The sequence below is a fragment of the Lepidochelys kempii genome, chromosome 11, assembly GCF_965140285.1.
Source record: "Lepidochelys kempii isolate rLepKem1 chromosome 11, rLepKem1.hap1, whole genome shotgun sequence".
Lineage (NCBI taxonomy): Eukaryota > Metazoa > Chordata > Testudines > Cheloniidae > Lepidochelys > Lepidochelys kempii.
The window spans coordinates 40970228-40991375 of NC_136390.1; the positions used below are offsets into that span (position 1 = coordinate 40970228).

Sequence of the window (21148 nt, forward strand, 5' to 3'; positions counted from 1 at the left end):
AATCTAGATTTAGTTTTGCTTATTTTGGAGTAGACTTCATAGGTATGTTTACTGATACCTTCACAGTTTAAGTCACATGACTTGAAAAAAGTCCTAAATTAAGTTAATCAAATATTAACTTTTGCAACATTAGACACAGGAATTAGCAAACTGGATCAAACCAATGGTCTATCTAGTCTATTATGCTCTGTCAGCCGTCTACAGCAGATGCCTAAAAAAGAAGGTGTAAGAAACCTTGTTTGAACAATCTCACCATAAGGGAAGGTTCTTCCTAATCAGATAATCAATGACTGGCCTATGCCTGAAACAATTTATTTCTCTTTCTCTTAGAGTAATTGTGTACAAGATGGAAGATAAAGGGTGAGATTAGCAGCTAATGTAAATCAGTCTAATGCCACTGAAGTCAAAACCACTGTGCTGATTTACACTAGCTAACAGGTATAACATGTTCAGAGTTTTGATATTTAACTTGATATGTCTACTAAGGCTTTTTCATGCTGAACTGACTACCAAAACGATGGAAGATCAAGAAATCGGAGATGTCAGATATTAAAATATGCTGTACTGTATTATGTACTTTGGGATTAGAATAATTTATAATAAGATTTGAGAAGTTAAATTAAATGAAAATTGCAGTTATATGATTAAATCTCATAATATTGAGAGCATAATACCGTCAGTTTTTTGCATTCCAGGTTTCTATAATTCATATGCTGTACATCTAAAAAGAGAATTACTATATTACATTTTATATATATACTTTACTGAAGAGTCCTTGACTGTAAATCATTTTTGCAAAATCTGTTAGCTAGCAAAATAGTATGAGCAACTTGAATGAAAACTCACCGACCATCTCTTTGAGCAGCTCCACCTTCAGTTATTGTTTTTACAAAAATTCCCAGTTTTTCCAGTCCCTGATCTGCACCAACACCCATTCCAATAATACTAATGCCTAGGCCACTGTCACCTATGGGACTCAAAAATTCTAACATTAGCCACAATACATTTTAAAAGGTAGTTTTCATAAATTATTATAGTCACCAATGAAAACGCACATGTGCTATTCCTTGTCTTCATCTAACATGCTCACTGGCTTGCTGTGTCTCCCCCTTAGTAATATTTGCAACATAAAGATAATTCAGACTGGCTGTTTTCAGTAAGATTACAACCCAACAGACTAATACAAAATCAAACTTAATTAAAATGATCCAGAACAGCAAAAACTTTACATCTCCATTATGAAAGTCTCTGTGTATTGTGGAAAGAGTTTAATATTACTATTCTATCTTGGCACCCGACTTAGGAGGCCCCCACACTGTAGTATCTGATAACTTCAGACTGAATTCTGAAGTTTTAGGGGTTTGAGCTACTAATGGTTCCCATTTTACGAAGACTTACGTACTTTATGCATTATGGGCCAGATCCTCAGGCTAGTGTAAATTGTCACACCTCAACTGGACTGTAACTGAGCTACAACAATTTACAATAAATACTGAATTCAGTGAAATTATTCTGATGTAAAGTAAAGCATGTGCATAAGTCTTTCAAGGATCAAGGCCTAAACATAATAGAAATACACCTTCAAATGGCTTCAGCCTATATAAGAAAAATCATTTTCACAAGCAATTATTTGACATTTAACTTGCACCTTTTTCAATTTCCACAGGAAACACTTCCATTTTTTCCACCCTCTTCTCTAGTTCATACTCTGCTGATGCTGCCACAGGGTCAACCTCTTCATTACGTCTATCATAATCTTCATTTGAGTAAGTACTGAAAACCTTAGAAAGATAAGAGATCTTATTTTAGTGCAGTTTTGACTCAAACATGAGTATCAAAAAGAAAGCCAACCTAACTATTTCACTGTCCTACACACTCAACTTACCTGAGCAATAATAAAGAGGTTGCAGGATTTCATTTTCAAATCACATATATAGGATAGGTTTCAGAGGGGATAATATTTAGAAGCGTCAAGCCAAATACTTCAGCACCTTTTTACTTGGACATGAAACAAATATGCACCAGAATTCACTGAGGCATACTTCTCTCTTCTTGGATAACTAGGGAACACTGTTACAGAGCCTTTATAAGATGACTATAAAAAAAAATAGAGCATAATCTGCCAATCACTTTGTGCTACGAACAGATGCAGTTGCAAGAGATCCAAACAGTCTCCCAGAAAAAGGAAATACCATGTTACATACATTACTATATTTAGTAATCACTGGAGCTGAATGTTTGTTAAAAATAAAGGAGTAATAATAAACACTAATGAATAACCAGGACTAAGATGGCAGACCAGAAAGGAGAAGAAATAAATACTATATTGACAGTGGTTTTTATTTACAATAAATGAAAATGTTCATGCTTAAATATATAGTTTTATGCTGGAAAAAAAAAATCAAGGTATAAGGTTATGAGGAGGATAAGTCCCTGGCAGCAAGGGAGGCCACCCCGCTGCTGAAACAGTTCCTGCCCGGGGAGGGCTACCACACTCCTGGCTGGTGAGTGAGTAAGGCTACGACAGCGGAGCTGCAGAAGGCCCCCTGCATGGCTATGGGGCTGGTAACACACAATCCTTGCAGGCACAAGGTGTGGGGGAGGCTACAGTCTTGGTGAGGCAGAGCAGAGAACTCCAGCCAGGACCACCAAGAGGACAACAAGCCTCCAGCTGCAGCAGAGGCCACCCTGCTGCTGAATGGCTCCTGCCTGGGGATGGAGCCATTCAGCAGCAGAGTGGCATCCCCTGTAGCTGAGGGCTCCTCCTCCAAATCCTGGTCTGGGGGTCTCTCCTCTGCTTGCCAAGAGCGCAGTCTTCTCCACACTTTGTGCCTGCAAGGATTGGGTGTTACGGCCTCGCTCTCTCACTCCAGTGACAGAGGTTGCAGAGAGCTCCCTGCACAGGACTAGGGACACCCAATCGGTGCAGGCGCAAGGTGTGTTGGGGAAGCTGTTCTCATGGTTACGGATGGATTTTTTCATTGATTTCAGTGCGTCAGCTGAAATCAACGTTTACGAACATCTACTGACTTAAATCTAATCCTGACAAGCCTATACTGCATTGCCAAGTTCTAGCCACTTCTATGCCGATAGTCCAAAAGTAGATTACATCAATATTGGTCCAAAGACAAAAAAATAGTGACTTAAACTTTTTTTTCCTATGTGTTTGTTTCCACCAGTGTGGATTCTGGGATCCGTCTAGCTAGATCATCCAGGTAGGGAAAAAGGTACTAAAATGACTGGCCAGAAGCAGTAAAAAAGAGCGGGATAGAAAAAGGAAAAATAAATCGTAGCAGGCTTGGCCTGAGGAGTGAGGAAGTAGTGAACTAGAACTAGTTGCTGATTCTCATCTTCTCTTTCTACCCTCTTATCAGCTGTTGTGGAGTGCTCCCTGAGGCTCAGGAAGAATCAGTCAGTCCAAGTAAGTATCCTGTTCTTCCTTGGACTCCCACATCCCAGAAGGGAAGTAACAAAGGAGCAACCAGAGATACTTGCTCCTCCCTTCCTGCAATTCAGAAGATGTCTAGCACAGGAGCTGATGGGCAGCAGGAAGGCTCAGGGAACTCCCAGCTCCATCAGTGCTACTTTGGGGATTACAGGGAAGGCAGTGTACCATAATTATATGGCTAGTTTAAATGGTTCCATTTTTTAATTCGGTCGTGGCTCAGGTAACTTTCAATTAATAATCAAATATAAGATTTTCTTCTTACCACAGCTTACTCTTGGAGGAATTCTGCGCCAAAAATTTAAAAAATCTGCACATTTTATTTGTCAAAATAACACTTTATAATCATGCCCATTTCAATCATTTTGGGAATTTATTTCAAAATACCTATCAGCAACTATGTCTAACAGAAACAAAAACATTCCTCCAGGAGTAGAGTTAAGGAAACCACTACGACAACCCAGTTCCTGTTTTTCTGCCCCCTACCCACCAGAGCCCAGCCGTGGGGCATGCCCCCCCAACCCAGCCACTCGTATGTGCCCCTTATCTCCCATAGCCCAGACACCCACAACCCTTCTCCCCAGAGCCCAGCCACATGACACCCCTCCAGTCCAGACACTCGCACGCACCCCCTTCCCCAGAGCCCAGCTGCAGGGAACCCCCCAGCCCAGACACTCGCACATGTCCCCTACTCCCCAGGGCCCAGCCGTGGGGCGCCCCCCAGCCCAGACACTCACACGCTTCCCCCTCCCGTCCAGCTGTGGGGTCTCCCCAGGCCAGACACTCGCACCCTCCCCCGCCACCTTCACGAGAGCCAGTGATCGACAAAGGGGAAACAGCCTGATGCTAGGTCCCGGACTTTCCTGTAAACTTGCTCCTTCCTTCAGGGTGTGCTGGGAACTACAACTGCTGGGAACCCTCCAGCTCCCTTCCCCCCTGCCACCCACAGTCTCTTCTACTTGAGAGCTAAGCTCTGTGGGTCCAGTGCCCCCTGGTGACAACCAGTGGCTCTGAGGCCCATTTGGGGAGGTGGGAGAGGAAAGGGAAGGAAATGCTGCACATAATATTAATTTCTGTGCAAATTCTGCATTGCGCAGTGGCGTAGAATTCCCCGAGGACTAACAGTTGCCCTGAAGAGTCAAAAGTGGCTTATGTGCCACAGATTAGACACTAATTCTCTAGAACAGCAGCCATAATAGCTAAGCAACTTACTGATCAGTTTTTCAAGAGCACAAACATTAACAAGAAGCATGTACATGAAGTATAAACATGTCTGTTTTTATCTAGTGTACACAAACCTCAGGGGAAACTCCAACCTTCAGTCTCCACTTCTATGCAACTGAAAAGCATTAATGGCTTTATACAGCCAAATTCAGAATATTTACAATTTCATAATGTTCAAGACATTATTAAAATGCAGTTATGATCAGAACCCTGGTTGTGTTTTGTAGGGCTGCAGTTAGAATGGACTCAACATGCTTTTTTTTGTTTTGCTTTGTTTTAAGAACAGAATGGCTTTTCATCATATAACCCTGCTTTAAGATGACAATTTGGTCATAGGACATATACACAGATGCAGAAGAAATCCTTCTAGTTCTTAAGCTTGAGAACTGCAATCCTATATTTTGGATGCCTTCTAAACCCAAATATCATCAATTGAAATACAGTAGCAGAGCCCCCTAACAATAATTGTTTATGAATGTCAAGATGGTTAGTGAACCCAAAGCTTCCATATATGCATTTTTTAAGGAAACAAAGATGGAAAATTGCCATATTTCTCTATAATTGTCAGTGGTTGGAATGTTTACCCTTGAAGTTAAGTTATTTCAAATCCACCCAACAGAACCATAAGTGTTGCACAAGAGATTCCACAATCTACAACAAACTCAAGTGGATTGAAAAAAATCATAAAGGGAAACAGACAAAAACCACGGTGGAAGCCACGGGCTACCCTTAGTTAAGATGACCTTCCCAAAATGGCCACCATCTGCCATCATTCTTAATGTGACTGAGGCCACAGGCTGACCTAGGCAGATACTGCCACAGCCTCCTATTTTCCCCAGCATGAATGAAGCCAAGCTGTCTACAGTGTTAGCCCCTGTGACAACAATCATAAAAACCTTACTGCTCAGCAATATTGTAAAGAAACAAAAATTCTTACAAGGATTTTCAGCTAAATGAAATTAGTTACAGATTACATGGAGTCTCAACATCACCTTTAGCTTCTTATTGTCTTGTCTTCCCTACTCTGAAGAAAATTTTTACACTTGTCCAAGGGGTCTTGAAATATTAATTAATCCACCATAATACCTAGTTTTACAAGTATACCATCAAAGTTTGTTCCTTATGACATACAGCTACTTCTTTTTTTAGTCCCACCTCATTAAAGCAGCAGCATAATCCAGGTAAATACTTAATTTCCTCCCCACACTAAAAAAAATAAGTTTCCTTTCCCACATGGCTACTTTCATAATTTACACTTAAGTTACCTTTTTAATGTAGTTAAACCTTTGAATAAGCACATTAATCCTTAGGTTATGTCTACACTACAGTTTATGTTGGCAGAATTTGTGTCGCTCACAGGTGTGAATAAACCACATAAGCAACACAATGATGCATCATGATGCATCTGAAGAAGTTTTTTTTAATCCACAAAAGCTTATGCCCAAATAAGTCTGTTAGTCTTTAAGGTGCCACCGGACTCCTTGTTGTTTTTATAAGAAACATAAGTTAGCCCAACTTATGTCATTCTAGACAGTGCTATGTCAGTGGGACAGCGTCTCCCGCTGACATAGCTTCTGCCGCTTGAAGAGTTGGTTTTCTTATGCCCACAGGAGAGCTCTCTCCCATCAGCATAGAGCGCCTTCACCAGATGCACCGCAGCTGAATCAATGCAGCTGTGCCGCTGCAGTGCTGTATGTGTGGACACACTCTAAGTTACCACACTGAAACATTGAGGAAAAGGCACTTTTAGGACTGATCAGATCAGTGCCACCTCCTAAGTACAAAACCCAGATCCCACGCCAACCCAATTCTTGACACTTCTACTTAAAATTGGCTTTTGCCCCACTATGTTATGCTCCTCTATGGCTGTTTCAATGGATGTACACCTTTTCCCGGACAAGGCAGCAAGCTCTCATCCCACCTACTGTCAGCAGCCACTGTAGCATTGACTCTGGGTTCAGCTTTGTGCCAAAAGTCCCAAGCATCTGATGAAAGCACATACTATCATCCACTGCTGCTTCCAGGGCTGAGGAAGAGAAAGCAGCAGGAAGAGACTGCTCATACCAAGGAGGATGACTGGGAAATACGGTTTGTGCTAGTAGGAAGCAAAGCAGAGAGACTCACTGCAGGTAAGCTTCCTCAGGTCAGCCCCTTCAACCAGCAACTCCAGCCCTCCTCCCTGGCACACTGCTTTAGTGGCTTTACCAAAATCCAGGATCAAGTCTAAGGTTGTCCAAAAGGATCATATGAGGAGGTACAAAGAGGACAGAAGTCGGATCAAGTCTAAGGTTGTCCAAAAGGATCATATGAGGAGGTACAAAGAGGACAGAAGTCAAAGCATTTGTGAGAAGAATGGACATTCCACTGCCAAAAAATGAAACCTCTCAGGCTTCAAACAACAAATGCTGAAGTGTTGACACAGCAAGTGTCAGACTAAAGTATTTTTTTCCATCCTGTTAAGTTAAGATCCCACTGGAAGAGAAGGTCCTCCGATATGGTTAGGACCAAAACAGGATTTTAAAAAGTAGGTATGGAAACTTCTAAAATAAAAGAAAGCCTTATGTAAACAAACATACATTTTAATTGCAGTTTATCACATTCAGAAAAATGAATCCCATGCTGCAAAATAATTTAGATGTCTTCAATGTAACACAGGTTAGGTGATAAAATATATTCTGTATTAATTCACAGCTATTCATATAGTTCAAGACAGTTAACCTAAATATTTTTAAGAAAAGACTAAGTTAACTTAGGTTAGTATTCATAACTTTGAATACTCAATCCTGAATTTTGCTCACTTTTAGTCTGTTTCTAGATATAAACATTAAGAACTTTGATTATTAATAATTTTCTAAATCAATGATACCAAAAAAAATGAGTATACCACCTATGAATTCTGCACCAATTAGATTTTATACATCTTTTAAGTTTAAAAATGCACTCATCACATAAGAACTGTAGTTTAGTTGTAAAAATAAAATTATATAAACTGACTAACTCAGAACACCAAGAGGAAAAAAACCAAAGGCCACACAAGAAACTCAAACTCACTCAAGTTATCCCTCAGAAAATACCACATCCTCCTTGTCAAACAAAGATGAAAGAATACTCTTAGCTACTGCTGTTATCTTTTGGAATCCTCAGTCTCTCCAGGATTGCAGCAGGACTCAGAACCGTGAACCCCTGAAAAGACATACAGACACTGCTTCCAAAGAGTCCTATAAGGGCTGCCCTTTACTACTACCACTTCCATCACCAGAATCTGTTTCCACCTCTCTACTGTCCAGGTTGAGTAGCTCTTATTCATATCCCAACTTGATCAAAAATAGGAAAAAAACCAAACATGTTATTCCATGCAGGTGCAATAAGGCGATGTAGAACTAAGTGACATCATTATACTGGCATTGCAACTCAAACCATCTCATGATCTTCCTTAATAACTTCACAAATACTCTGAACAGGAGAGATAATAGAACAAACAGGTGGTATTCAACATCATCCGAAAAGCAGATGAGCAATCGCTCAATACTACCCACCTTCTGCGATGTCAGAGGAAAGTCAAGTCACTCACTCAATACCGTGTATCTCCACAGACATCAAAAAGCAGCAGGGCTTGAAAAATCCACTCACCTAGGGGAAAGATTCCTACTACCTGACAGCATCTGCAGAATCTATGCTTTTATTTAAAAACACCTCTAACCCTCCTGGCTGAGAAGATAATCCTCCAAGCTTAAATTCAGCGTAAACTAATGCAATGTTGGCTTCCTAAGTCCTCACACAGCTACAGTGCCTCTTCTGCTGCTCAGAATTTTGTTAGTTTCAGCGTTGAGCGCAGGGAACTGAACAGCACAGTGAAAAGTGATAAGAGTAAGATCAGTTTCATGCTACTGTTGTTTGAGAAACTCTGAACAACAGTACAGCCAGGCACTCAAGCTATTTCCCCTCCCCAAAAAAAGAGGCTGGGAAGCAGTAAAGCAGCAAAGACTACACCCTCCCCATCACTCCTCTCCCCACAACCACAAAGCAATGGGATGAGATTGTAGAACAGAGAGAGAATGTGTCTCCCTTCAAAACATCCAGAGTATGCATTTTGGAATGCTTCAAATTTATCAGATATCTACAAGCCAGAGGCTATGGAATAAGACTGAGGCTTTGGACGGGGGGAGGAGGGGAACAGTAAAGCTATTCTCCTTGCAACCACCAGATAGCTAAAAGAGGGGAAGAGCAGCAGACATGACATAGGGATGGCCACAGCTAAAAATAAGATATTGGAGGGAGACGGCCAGGGCTCACAGGTGGCACCAAATGTTCTCTCTCTCAGGTACTTGGCTGGCTGGTTCTTGCTCACATGCTCAAGGTCTAACTGATCACCATATGTGGGGTCGGGAAGAAATTTTTCTCCAGGCTAGATTGGCAGTGACATTTTGATCTTTTGCCCTCCTCTGCAGCATATGGGTGTGCATCACTTGCCAGGATTTTCTGGGTGATCACACTGCATCACTCCCCTGCCACTGCGATGGTCTCAGGCACTGGTGCACCTCAGCCCCTCCTATTCTCTGCCTGTGGCACATAATAGACTAGTCTCCTGTGAGTTGTAAAACCTTGATCTAATTTTGGCTGTTGAGCTTAGGGTGTGGGTGCTGGGTGATACACAGGTCGTCGGACTAGATGATCTCGTGGTCCCTTCTGGCCTTAGTCACAGAGTGTATGAGAAACAATCAGTTCAATGCACTAACTTCAGATAACACTCCCTCTGTTTAATAATTAATGTTTAAATGCAAAACAGGTTTTGATAAACGTATTTTTTTATATATCCAACACATTTAAGGTAGTTTTGTTTAACTAATGCATAATTTTAAAATGCTCTTTTTGTGCATTTTAATTGAATTCTAATTTCCATCCAAATACAACTTAACACAAATGACAAGTGTAAAAAACAAAAATCATTTTTCCTTCACAGACAACACAGATCGGTCCCAGAGTTTAACTAGGATCAAGCCAAGTACTAACTCTGTACCTGAACCATGCTACTGTCCTGCAATCTACTGCAGCAGAATAGGTTTGGCAACATGATTAGAACAGTTTTATCCAACAGGTTGATAGCATACACCCATGTCTTAGCCACGTTGGGAAACTATGCTGTAATTCCTATCATGGAGGACCCCATAGACTAGACCCTTTTTAGGTCCCACAGTTCAAAAGGAGGGAAAGCAAGCCCTAACAAGGTAAAAATCGTGACTATAACATAGATGAAATCCTTATCCCCTGAATAATATCATCTAATAGAGAAAAGTATGCTGAATAATCACCCACACCTCTTGCATTTAAAGTACAGCTGTAATAACTCAGGTGGAGAGGGGGTTGAAATCCTCAAGAATTTTGTAATGAACTGTTAGAGGTGAGCATAAGCTTTCGTGAGCTACAGCATAGCTCACGAAAGCTTATGCTCAAATAAATTTGTTCGTTTCCAAGGTGCCACAAGTACTCCTTTTCTTTCTGCGAATACAGACTAACACGGCTGCTACTCTGAAACCTGTTAGAAGTGGTAATTCTTGTTTACAACTCTATTCAATATTGCTTTATTTTGCAATTTAATCTAATACAATGAGAAATACAAACACCATTTTTAAAGTTCTGAAAGGCACATAATCAAAATGCACTTCCTGTATGGCTAAGAACATGTTTAGAAACAAAGCAAAACATCATTATGACATACTTTACCTTGATAGGGGCTGTTGAAAACTTGACTCTTCTGTCTGGCTCAGGATCTTCCTCTTCAGATAGCCCAGGAAACTCCTCATAATCATTGTCATAGGTATAGTCCTCTTCCCCCTCCAATGTTTCTTTACCTTCAGGGCCCTGGTTTTCAGACTCTGTATCCCTGTCATCATCAAAACCTGCATTCTCTATTCCAAAAGCACTGACAGAAAATGCAATGAACTTCTCTCTCTGATTTTCCACCATATGCTCCTCCTCTTCAATGTCTCCCTCCTGTTCTAGATTGTCCAGAACCTGTGTGATAAGAACTTCCTTCAGAGACACCCCCTCTCTTATTTCTTTCTGACTGGGCTCACTGCATACCGTAACCTCTTCCAGTCCTCCAAATGAATGATTGTTCTCTTCCCCAGTTTGGTGCCTGAGTGGTTGTTTCCCATGAAAGACACTATCTTTCCTCAAGGTATCTTCTTTATTCCCTGAGGTTTCTTTTTGCACCGCAACCAGTTCAGCCTGAACCATCTCTACCTGGGAGACCTGTTGGGGGGCACTGTCCGCTAACCTCTTTGCCTCCTTATCAGATGTGTTGTTCACATCAGGATGGCCCCTCCCAGGAGCCACTTGCTCCCTTGTATGCACTTCTTCAGGTGACTTGCTCAGCTCATCCCTGCTGCTACTACTGAGACAAACGGGCTCTTTGGGGCATGGGCATCCTTGAATCGCAGCAGGTGACTCACAGCTATAGGGGAGCACATACCCTTGACTTGGGGCACTCTCACTTTTGTAAATTTCTTTGGATTCTTCAGTGTCACTGTCACCAAGAAAACTTTCCAGCCTCCTAGAAATTGGTCCTGCATTCAAGGAGGAGGATCTTGGGCCACAACTGAGATGCTGCTGCCTGTGCTCATCATTGCCTTGACTTTCAGCTCTTTCCAGGGCTAGATGAGGGATCACATCTATATTGAAATTGAAATTAAAATGATCCACCACACTGCTGCAGTCAGGAGAGGCTGAACCACATCTCGTCTTATCTTCACTTCTTTCACATTTGCTGGGAGAATATCTGTCCACCGAGCTCCGCTGCTTTATGTTCCTCTCAAAAAGTTTCCTGGTCTCAGAAAACTTTTCTGCCAGGGCAGCTTTGTCGAGATCTCCCTCATCTTTGCTGCGGATGATTTTGTCACCCGTGGAAGACACAGGCAGTGGGTCCAGAGGGCTGCAGCAGGGGCTGGTATTAAGGAGGTTATTTTTTTGGACGCTGTGGAAAGATGGGCTGCTGGGAGAAGTAACAAGATCGGTTGGTACTGCCCTGCTGATGATCTTGGCCTCAGTGGGGGAGCTACTTTCACACAGTGGTGTGGCAGAGGAGCCCCCCATCTGCAGGAACATGTTTTTGATCTTGTGTACTCTGTTGCCATAGGTGGCAGCTCTGCCGCGGCTAAGTGGGTCATTTCCCCCTCCACTGGAGGTTGTGTTCAGCTTCTGTTGGGGGCCCACTTTGTTGGAAGCATTTTCAGGGATGTTTACCCCATCGAAGGAGCACTTGATGGCATGGAAATCAGATTTATAAGTATTTCTGTGTGGAGAAGCGCTTCTCAGAGTCCTTTCCCCTTTGCCTTCAGTTTTCATCATGGTCAGAAACAGAGACCCTCACTCTGGGCAAAGAATGTGGAGGAAAAATCCAGGGCACCAACAGCCTCTGCCACCCCCACGCTGCCTAGATATGTTCCTGTTGTGACTTGGAGAGGATGAGACTTGAAAAGCAGCCTCTAACTGGGTTATTCTTCCATGCTCACATTGAAAAGAGTTACGGGAGAGAGATCAAGACATATCTGGATATATAAAATATTAAATCCACTGCTGATCATGGTATCCAGAAAGCCATCTGCAGAGAGAGAAAGAATAATTTAATTTACTTGGGACCTCACCAGTTCCCCAGGGCTTCAAATGGAATTTCCCACGCTGAGGAAGGGCAAGAAATAAGCCCACTGTGTCCCCTTTCCCGGCAAGGAAAGAGTAGATCAAGTTCTCTAAATGCTTGCCCTGCCCATGAACAACCTGAAGTGCAGGGCCAGACTTACACTCAGTGTCACTCTCACTCCATGCCCTCCGGGGGTGCCACGGCCCACGCCCCCGCCCTCCATAGCCGGCACGGCACGGACTCGCCTCCCACGGGCCACACCATGTCCTACGGGGCGGCCAAAGCCAACCCGCCCCGGCGCTTGTCCCCCCCCACCCCGACTGCCGGGGGACACGCTGGCTAACCCACCCCGCTCCACTCTGAGCAGCTGCGGCCAGCCTGGCCCCTCCCGTGCGCCGGCCCCGCGGCGGGGTGTCCCAGGGGCGCAGCGCTCCCGGACTCGCTCCCGCGGCGCCCTGCGGCGCAGCCGGCCCCGGCTGCCCGGAAGGGAAAAACCACAAGTTTCGGCCCCGAGTTGGAGCGTCCCAGGAGAGCGAGTCCCCCGAGGAGGAGCCGCCTCCTACCGGGCTGGGAGCCCGAGGAGCCGCCGGGACTCGTGGGGCGGGAGCCGGGCTCACCACAGAGCCGACCCCTGCTTCCCAGCGCCTCACCCCGAACTTTCCAGCCCCGCTGGCGGCGGCGGGGGGGGGGGCTACCCGGCTCCCTCCCCTCAGCTCTCCCGGCCGCCCAGCGCCGTCGTTACCCACCCCCAGGCAGCCGCAGCCCGAACTCCTTTCCCCACCCCCAAAGTACCGCCCGCCCCACTCACCGGCCGCATCACGCCCGTCCGACTCGGCCTGCCCGGCGCCCCGGTGTGTGGCGCCCGCGCGCTCTCACACAAAGGCTGGCGCGACGAGCACGAGCCTATTCCGCTCCACACTGGGGGGGTGGCGAGACAAGCTCCTCCTCCGCTGGGATATACCACGCTGGGATAAGGGCTCGGTGGGGATGATACCATCTGGGGAAGGGTAGCGGAGCGCTCGTGCGTCTCGGTTCCCTCTGCTCCCGGCGGCTGAGACGAGCCTTCAGCCCTATGGATTATTCTCTCCGATCTATGGTTTCCCCTCCCAAAGTAGCCGATATAGGGCCCGCTCCTGGGAGCCAGCAGCTCCCATTTCCACCGAAGCCAATGGGCCCGCTTCTGAAAGGTGTTGATGAGCCTCAAGCTCCCATTGAACCCAGCGGGCCAGGTGATCAGCGCGTCTCGGATTTGCCCCATGATTTCTGAACTGAAGCAAAAGCCATTTCAAAACGCTTAACTTTGAAAATAAAGTTTCCGGGCCCCCTCGCAAAAAAGTATCTTGGTACTTCTGCACTACGGCTGTTTTACGGAGTTGGAAGGGATGGTTGGGACCCTAAACGTTTTTTTGGGGGGGGGGATACAACAGGACGGAGCCCCAACCCTGCAAGCTGCTCCCTACAGACACAGGTGTCTTCTTGCAGGATTGCAGGCATGGAGCCAAGAAAAATCATTTTTTAAACACAAAGAATGATGTTTTACCTAAAAAGAGTCAGTCTGCCTAAAAATAAACACAGTTCTGTCAGTTCTGGAGATGTTTGGGGGTTTTCTGAAAGTCCCAGCTCCCAAAGTTATGTGACAATCTTAACTTTCATTTAAAAAAAAATATCCAGCCATCCTGGTTGCAGCAGGGAAAATGTTGAACAATGAATCAGAAAAGCAAAGAAAATGATTTTTTTTAAATCTCACGATCTTTGAATATGAAAGGCTGACAAAATTATAAACACCAAAAATCAGAAAAAGTAAATATCAGAATCCAAATATTGTATAATTATCACTCAGGTAGGCCCCATTGACTTCAATAACTTAATAGAGTTGGATCAAGCCTATTCAGAGGAGAATGGAAGGAATGGAGTGAGACAGAGTGGAAGGAATGAAGTGGGAGGTTTAATTGGAAAATTCTTCTAGCCACCTTATGCACACAGTTAACTGAGAGCATAAAAAACAAAAACGGGCCATTTTGTGTTTGGAATAATATTGCAATATACATGGCTGGTAAGTGTACACCTGTTGCTGATTTCCTCAGAGTTAAATATGCTTTCTTCACTCTCTGGGCAAAATCATGGCTTGCTGTACATATCTAAGACTGCACATGGAAGTAAATGAGTTTAAAGCACCCTTTTACTCTTCCCTGCAGGCTATCTATATGAGGATTACAGTGTAGGAGGAGCTGCAATCTCTGAGGGACTGCTACTACTGTTAGCCCTAGTCTACACTAGGACTTTAGGTCGAATTTAGCAGCATTAAATCGATGTAAACCTGCACCCGTCCACACGATGAAGCCCTTTATTTCGACTTAAAGGGCTCTTAAAATCGATTTCCTTACTCCACCCCTGACAAGTGGATTAGCGCTTAAATTGGCCTTGCCGGCTCGAATTTGGGGTACTGTGGACACAATTCGACGGTATTGGCCTCCGGGAGCTATCCCAGAGTGCTCCATTGTGACCACTCTGGACAGCACTCTGAACTCAGATGCACTGGCCAGGTAGACAGGAAAAGAACCGCGAACTTTTGAATCTCATTTCCTGTTTGGCCAGCGTGGCAAGCTGTAGGTGACCATGCAGAGCTCATCAGCAGAGGTGACCATGATGGAGTTCCAGAATCGCAAAAGAGCTCCAGCATGGACCGAACGGAAGGTACGGGATCTGATCGCTGTATGGGGAGAGGAATCCGTGCTATCAGAACTCCGTTCCAGTTTTCGAAATGCCAAAACCTTTGTCAAAATCTCCCAGGGCATGAAGGACAGAGGCCATAACAGGGACCCGAAGCAGTGCCGCCTGAAACTGAAGGAGCTGAGGCAAGCCTACCAGAAAACCAGAGAGGTGAACGGCCGCTCCGGGTCAGAGCCCCAAACATGCCGCTTCTATGATGAGCTGCATGCCATTTTAGCGGGTTCAGCCACCACTACCCCAGCCGTGTTGTTTGACTCATTCAATGGAGATGGAGGCAATACGGAAGCAGGTTTTGGGGACGAAGATGATGATGATGATGATGAGGTTGTAGATAGCTCACAGCAAGCAAGTGGAGAAACCGGTTTTCCTGACAGCCAGGGACTGTTTCTCACCCTGGACCTGGAGCCAGTACCCCCCGAACCCACCCAAGGCTGCCTCCTGGATCCAGCAGGCGGAGAAGGGACCTCCGGTGAGTGTACCTTTTAAAATACTATACATGGTTTAAAAGCAAGCATGTGAAAGGATTACTTTGCCCTGGCATTCGCGGCTCTCCTGGATGTACTCCCAAAGCCTTTGCAAAAGGTTTCTGGGGAGGGCAGCCTTATTGTGTCCTTCATGGTAGGACGCTTTACCACTCCAGGCCAGTAACACATACTCGGGAATCATTGTACAACAAAGCATTGCAGTGTATGTTTGCTGGCGTTCGAACAACATCCGTTCTTTATCTCTCTGTGTTATCCTCAGGAGAGTGAGATATCATTCATGGTCACTTGGTTGAAATAGGGTGCTTTTCTTCAGGGAACATTCACTCAGAGGTGCCCGTTCCTGCTGGGCTGTTTGCCTGTGGCTAAACAGAAATGTTCCCTGCTGTTAGCCACAGGGAGGGGGGAGGGTTGAGGGGGTAGCCACGCGGTGTAGGGAGGAAAAATGCAACCTTGTAATGAAAGCACATGTGCTATGTATGTAATGTTAACAGCAAGGTTTACCCTGAAAGAGTGTAGCAACTGTTTTGTAAAATGTGTCTTTTAAAATACCGCTGTCCCTTTTTTTTTTCTCCACCAGCTGCATGTGTTTCAATGGTCACAGGATCTTCTCCTTCCCAGAGGCTAGTGAAGCTTAGAAAGAAAAAAAAAACGCACTCGAGATGAAATGTTCTCTGAGCTCATGCTGTCCTCCCACACTGACAGAGCACAGACGAATGTGTGGAGGCAAATAATGTCAGAGTGCAGGAAAGCACAAAATGACCGGGAGGAGAGGTGGTAGGCTGAAGAGAGGGCTGAAGCTGAAAGGTGGTGGCAGCGTGATGAGAGGAGGCAGGATTCAATGCTGAGGCTGCTGGAGGACCAAACCAGTATGCTCCAGTGTATGGCTGAGCTGCAGCAAAGGCAGCTGGAGCACAGACTGCTACTACAGCCCCTGTGTAACCAACCGCCCTCCTTCCCAAGTTCCATACCCTCCTCATCCAGACGCCCAAGAATGCGGTGGGGGGGCCACCGGCCAACCAGCCACTCAGCCACAGAGGATTGCCCAAAAAAAAGAAGGCTGGCATTCAATAAATTTTAAAGTTGTAAACTTTTAAAGTGCTGTGTGGCATTTTCCTTCCCTCCTCCACCACCCCTCCTGGGCTACCTTGGTAGTCATCCCCCTATTTGTGTGATGAATGAATAAAGAATGCATGAATGTGAAGCAACAATGACTTTATTGCCTCTGCAAGCGGTGATCGAAGGGAGGAGGGGAGGGTGGTTAGCTTACAGGAAAGTAGAGTGAACCAAGGGGCAGGGGGTTTCATCAAGGAGAAACAAACAGAACTTTCACACCATAGCCTGGCCAGTCATGAAACTGGTTTTCAAAGCTTCTCTGATGCGTACCGCGCCCTCCTGTGCTCTTCTAACCGCCCTGGTGTCTGGCTGCGCGTAACCAGCAGCCAGGCGATTTGCCTCAACCTCCCACCCCGCCATAAATGTCTCCCCCTTACTCTCACAGATATTGTGGAGCACACAGCAAGCAGTAATAAGAGTGGGAATATTGGTTTCACTGAGGTCTAAGCGAGTCAGTAAACTGCCCCAGTGCACCTTTAAACGTCCAAATGCACATTCTACCACCATTCTGCACTTGCTCAGCCTGTAGTTGAACAGCTCCTGACTACTGTCCAGGCTGCCTGTGTACGGCTTCATGAGCCATGGCATTGAGGGGTAGGCTGGGTCCCCAAGGATACATATAGGCATTTCAACATCCCCAACAGTTATTTTCTGGTCTGGAAATAAAGTCTCTTCCTGCAGCTTTTGAAACAGACCAGAGTTCCTGAAGATGCGAGCGTCATGTACCTTTCCCGGCCATCCCACGTTGATGTTGGTGAAATGTCCCTTGTGATCCACCAGAGCTTGCAGAACTATTGAAAAGTACCCCTTGTGGTTTATGTACTCGCCGGCTTGGTGCTCCGGTGCCAAGATAGGGATATGGGTTCCATCTATGGCCCCACCACAGTTAGGGGAATCCCATTGCAGCAAAGCCATCCACTATGACCTGCACATTTCCCAGGGTCATTACCCTTGATATCAGCAGATCTTTGATTGCGTGGGCTACTTGCATCACAGCAGCCCCAAACAGTAGATTTGCCCACTCCAAATTGATTCCCAACTGACCGGTAGCTGTCTGGCATTGCAAGCTTCCACAGGGCTATCACCACTCGCTTCTCAACTGTGAGGGCTGCTCTCATGTTGGTATTCATGCACCTCAGGGCAGGGGAAAGCAAGTCACAAAGTTCCATCAAAGTGCCCTTACGCATGCGGAAGTTTCGCAGCCACTGGGAATTGTCCCAGACCTGCAACACTATGCGGTCCCACCAGTCTGTGCTTGTTTCCCGAGCCCAGAATTGGCGTTCCACAGCATGAACCTGCCCCATTAACACCATGATGCATGCATTGGCAGGGCCCATGCTTTCAGAGAAATCTGTGTCCATGTCCTGATCACTCACGTGACCGCGCTGACGTCGCCTCCTCACCCGGTATCGCTTTGCCAGGTTCTGGTGCTGCATATACTGCTGGATAATGCATGTGGTGTTTAATGTGCTCCTAATTGCCAAAGTGAGCTGAGCGGCCTCCATGCTTGCCTTGGTATGGCGTCCGCACAGAAAAAAGGTGCGGAACGATTGTCTGCCGTTGCTCTGATGGAGGGAGGGGCGACTGACGACACGGCTTACAGGGTTGGCTTCAGAGAGCTAAAATCAACAAAGGGGGTGGCTTTACATCAAGGAGTATTTCAGGCAGGACTTCACGGAGGGTTCCAATAAGAAATGGTGCACCTAAGTAATTGTTCTTATTGGAACAAGCAGGTTGGTCTGGCCTCTGATTGATACATGGCTAGATTTACCTCGCTGCACCTTCTCTGTGAGTGACTGCAGTGTGACCTAGAGGAATGAGTCCCCTAGACAGGGGAGGAGGCAAATGAGTACAAAACAAATCTGGTCTATTTCTTGTTTTGATCCACTCCATCTATCTTTTACATCTTTGGCTGGCAGCAGATGGTGCAGAAGGACTGCATGCCATCCACATCTCATGGCTGCTCAGCAGAAGATGGTGCAGTAGGACTGCTAGCCATCCTCATCTCTTGCCTGCCCAGCAGAAGATGATGCAATAGGACTGCTAGCAATCCATATCGCCTGCCTGTTCACCATAAGACAGTTCACTAGGACTGACTGCAGGACTAAAGAGAATGACCTGATCAAGTCACTCCAAATTTAGTCCCTGCGCCCATGTTTGCCCAGGTGCTCCCAGCCGACGTGGCCAGGAGCGCCTCGGACATGACGAGGATGGCTACCAGTCGTACTGTACCGTCTGCTTCCACAAGGCAATGGGTTGCTGCTACTGTGTAGCAATGCCGTACCGCGTCTGCCAGCACCCAGGAGACATACGGTGACGGTTACCTGAGTGGGCTCCATGCTTGCCGTGGTATGGCATCTGCACAGGTAACTCAGGAAAAAAGGCGCGAAACGATTGTCTGCCCTTGCTTTCACGGAGGGAGGGAGGGAAGGGAGGTCTGACGATATGTACCCAGAACCATCCGCGACAATGTTTTAGCCCCATCAGGCATTGGGATCTCAACCCAGAATTCTAATGGGCAGCGGAGACTGCGGGAACTGTGGGATAGCTATCCACAGTGCAACGCTCCGGAAGTCGACTCTAGCCTCGGTACTGTGGAAGCACTCCGTCGAGTTAATGCACTTAATGCACTTAGAGCATTTTCTGCGGGGACACACACACACTCGAATATATAAAACCGATTTCTAAAAAACCGACTTCTATAAATTCGACCTTATTCCGTAGTGTAGACATACCCTTAGACAATAGAAACTGACATTCTGCATAAATAATATTGCATATATCAAATTCTCTCTTCAAGTACACTCAGGCAACACCAGTGACTTCAGCCTGGTTGCCTGGATGTAATTAAGGGGGAAATCTGGCCTATTGTCTGCTTCCTTGAATAGACATTCACATATGACAGCACACTAAGGACCAGAAGAATCAAAGAGAACTTAGTATCAGTGACTGAGACAATACTGAAAGATTGATAGAGCTGGTCAGAACCCAGAATTCTTGTTCTGTAGGCAATTCCTTTTTTTGTTTGTTTGGTTTTTGGTTTTGAATTGGAACAAAAATGCAAAATTCCCATGGAATGGGAATTCTAAAAGTTAATTTTGGGAAATCAAAACAACATTCATTTCAACTTTATCAATAATTAGCTTTGTATTACATTATATTTATATTTATTCATTATTTATTCCTGCATGACATTTTGATTTCATTGAATCATCATTTTCCAATGGAAAACTGTTCCATTAGAACAATTTTGATTAGATGAGTACTTCTCAGCTGACTTCCCATTGGCTTTAGTGGGAATTACAATGCCCAGAATATCTAGGATTTAGTCCTAAAACCATAAAATAGTTTCTAATCTGTCTTAATAATAGTTTATCAGCAGTAAAAAATAACACTAATATTTAAACAAGATGTTTCTTTAATATTTAAATAGATGTTAAACTTCAAAATTTTTCTTCCGATAATAAAGCAGAGTGGAAATTAGTTCACAGTCTCTTCCATTGTTTTTACACATTCCAAATGTCAAAAAATCATAGACTCATAGAATATCAGGGTTGGAAGGGAACTCAGGAGGCCATCTAGCCCAACACCCTGCTCAAAGCAGAACCAATCCCCAACTAAATCATCCCAGCCAGGGCTTTGTCGAGCCTGACCTTAAAAACCTGTAAGGAAGGAGAGTCCAAGGAGATTGTTGAACCTCATCAGATTTCTTTTGGCCCAATCCTCTAATTTGTCTAGGTCCCTCTGTATCCTATCCCTACCCTCCAGCATATCTACCACTGCCTCCAGAACTAGACTAAGGGGCAAGTCTACAATACAAAATTAAGTCGACCAAAGTTACATTGACATACAGCTGCCACAGTAATTAAATCACTTTTGCATGTCCACAGTATGCTCCTTGTGTCAGCAGTGCACATCCTCACTACCAAGGCTTGCATTGATGCAGAGAGCAGTGCACCGTGGGTGTGACAGGATCGGTCATGGAGCCCCCTTGGGACTGTCACCTGATGTGCTGAGACTATCTCTGAGCCCATTTTCTCTGCCAGTTTGGGCCTTCAGAACCCTGCACAACCAATTGTCCTAGTTAATGGGAACCATCAAGATTCCAAACCACCATTAACATCCCACACTTTGCATAATTACAATAGGACCTCAAAGTTATATTTCATACTTCTAGTTTCAGATACAAGAATGATACATTTGTACAAATAGGATGACCACACTCAGTAGATTATAAGCTTTGTAATGATACCTTACAAGAGACCTTTTGCATGAAGCACATTCCAGTTACATTATATTCACACTCATTAGCATATTTTCATAAAATCATATGGAATGCAATGTCACAATGGGTATCTATCCCGCTGTGCAACTCACCACCATCTAGTGCAGGATGTTTTGGGAAGGGTTTGCAATGCCTCATTGGGACAAACAAGTTGTACAGGGCTGACTTGGAACATGGTTTCAGCATCAGAATGTAGTTTTCTCCATCCCATAATTTTATCTGCATTCCAT

General features: G+C 45.0%; 1 protein-coding gene across 6 annotated transcripts in view; it reads right to left on the minus strand.

The window, feature by feature from the left end:
- LOC140895642 (neurabin-1) overlaps positions 1-13219 on the minus strand; it is an 84190-nt gene extending 70971 nt beyond the window's left edge. For 5 of the 6 annotated variants that reach the window (XM_073305845.2, XM_073305843.2, XM_073305846.2 and 2 more), the window contains exons 1-4: positions 13114-13219; positions 10391-12269; positions 1649-1781; positions 847-967 (exon numbers count right to left, since the gene is read on the minus strand). In XM_073305845.2, coding sequence (XP_073161946.2) covers positions 847-967; positions 1649-1781; positions 10391-12016 — 1880 coding nt within the window. In that variant the 5' untranslated portion in view covers positions 12017-12269; positions 13114-13219. Of the gene's footprint in view, positions 1-846; positions 968-1648; positions 1782-10390; positions 12270-12653; positions 12723-13113 lie in introns of those variants that run through there. The other variant, XM_073305844.2, reaches the window with a different exon arrangement.
- Between the last annotated feature and the right edge of the window lie 7929 nt (positions 13220-21148).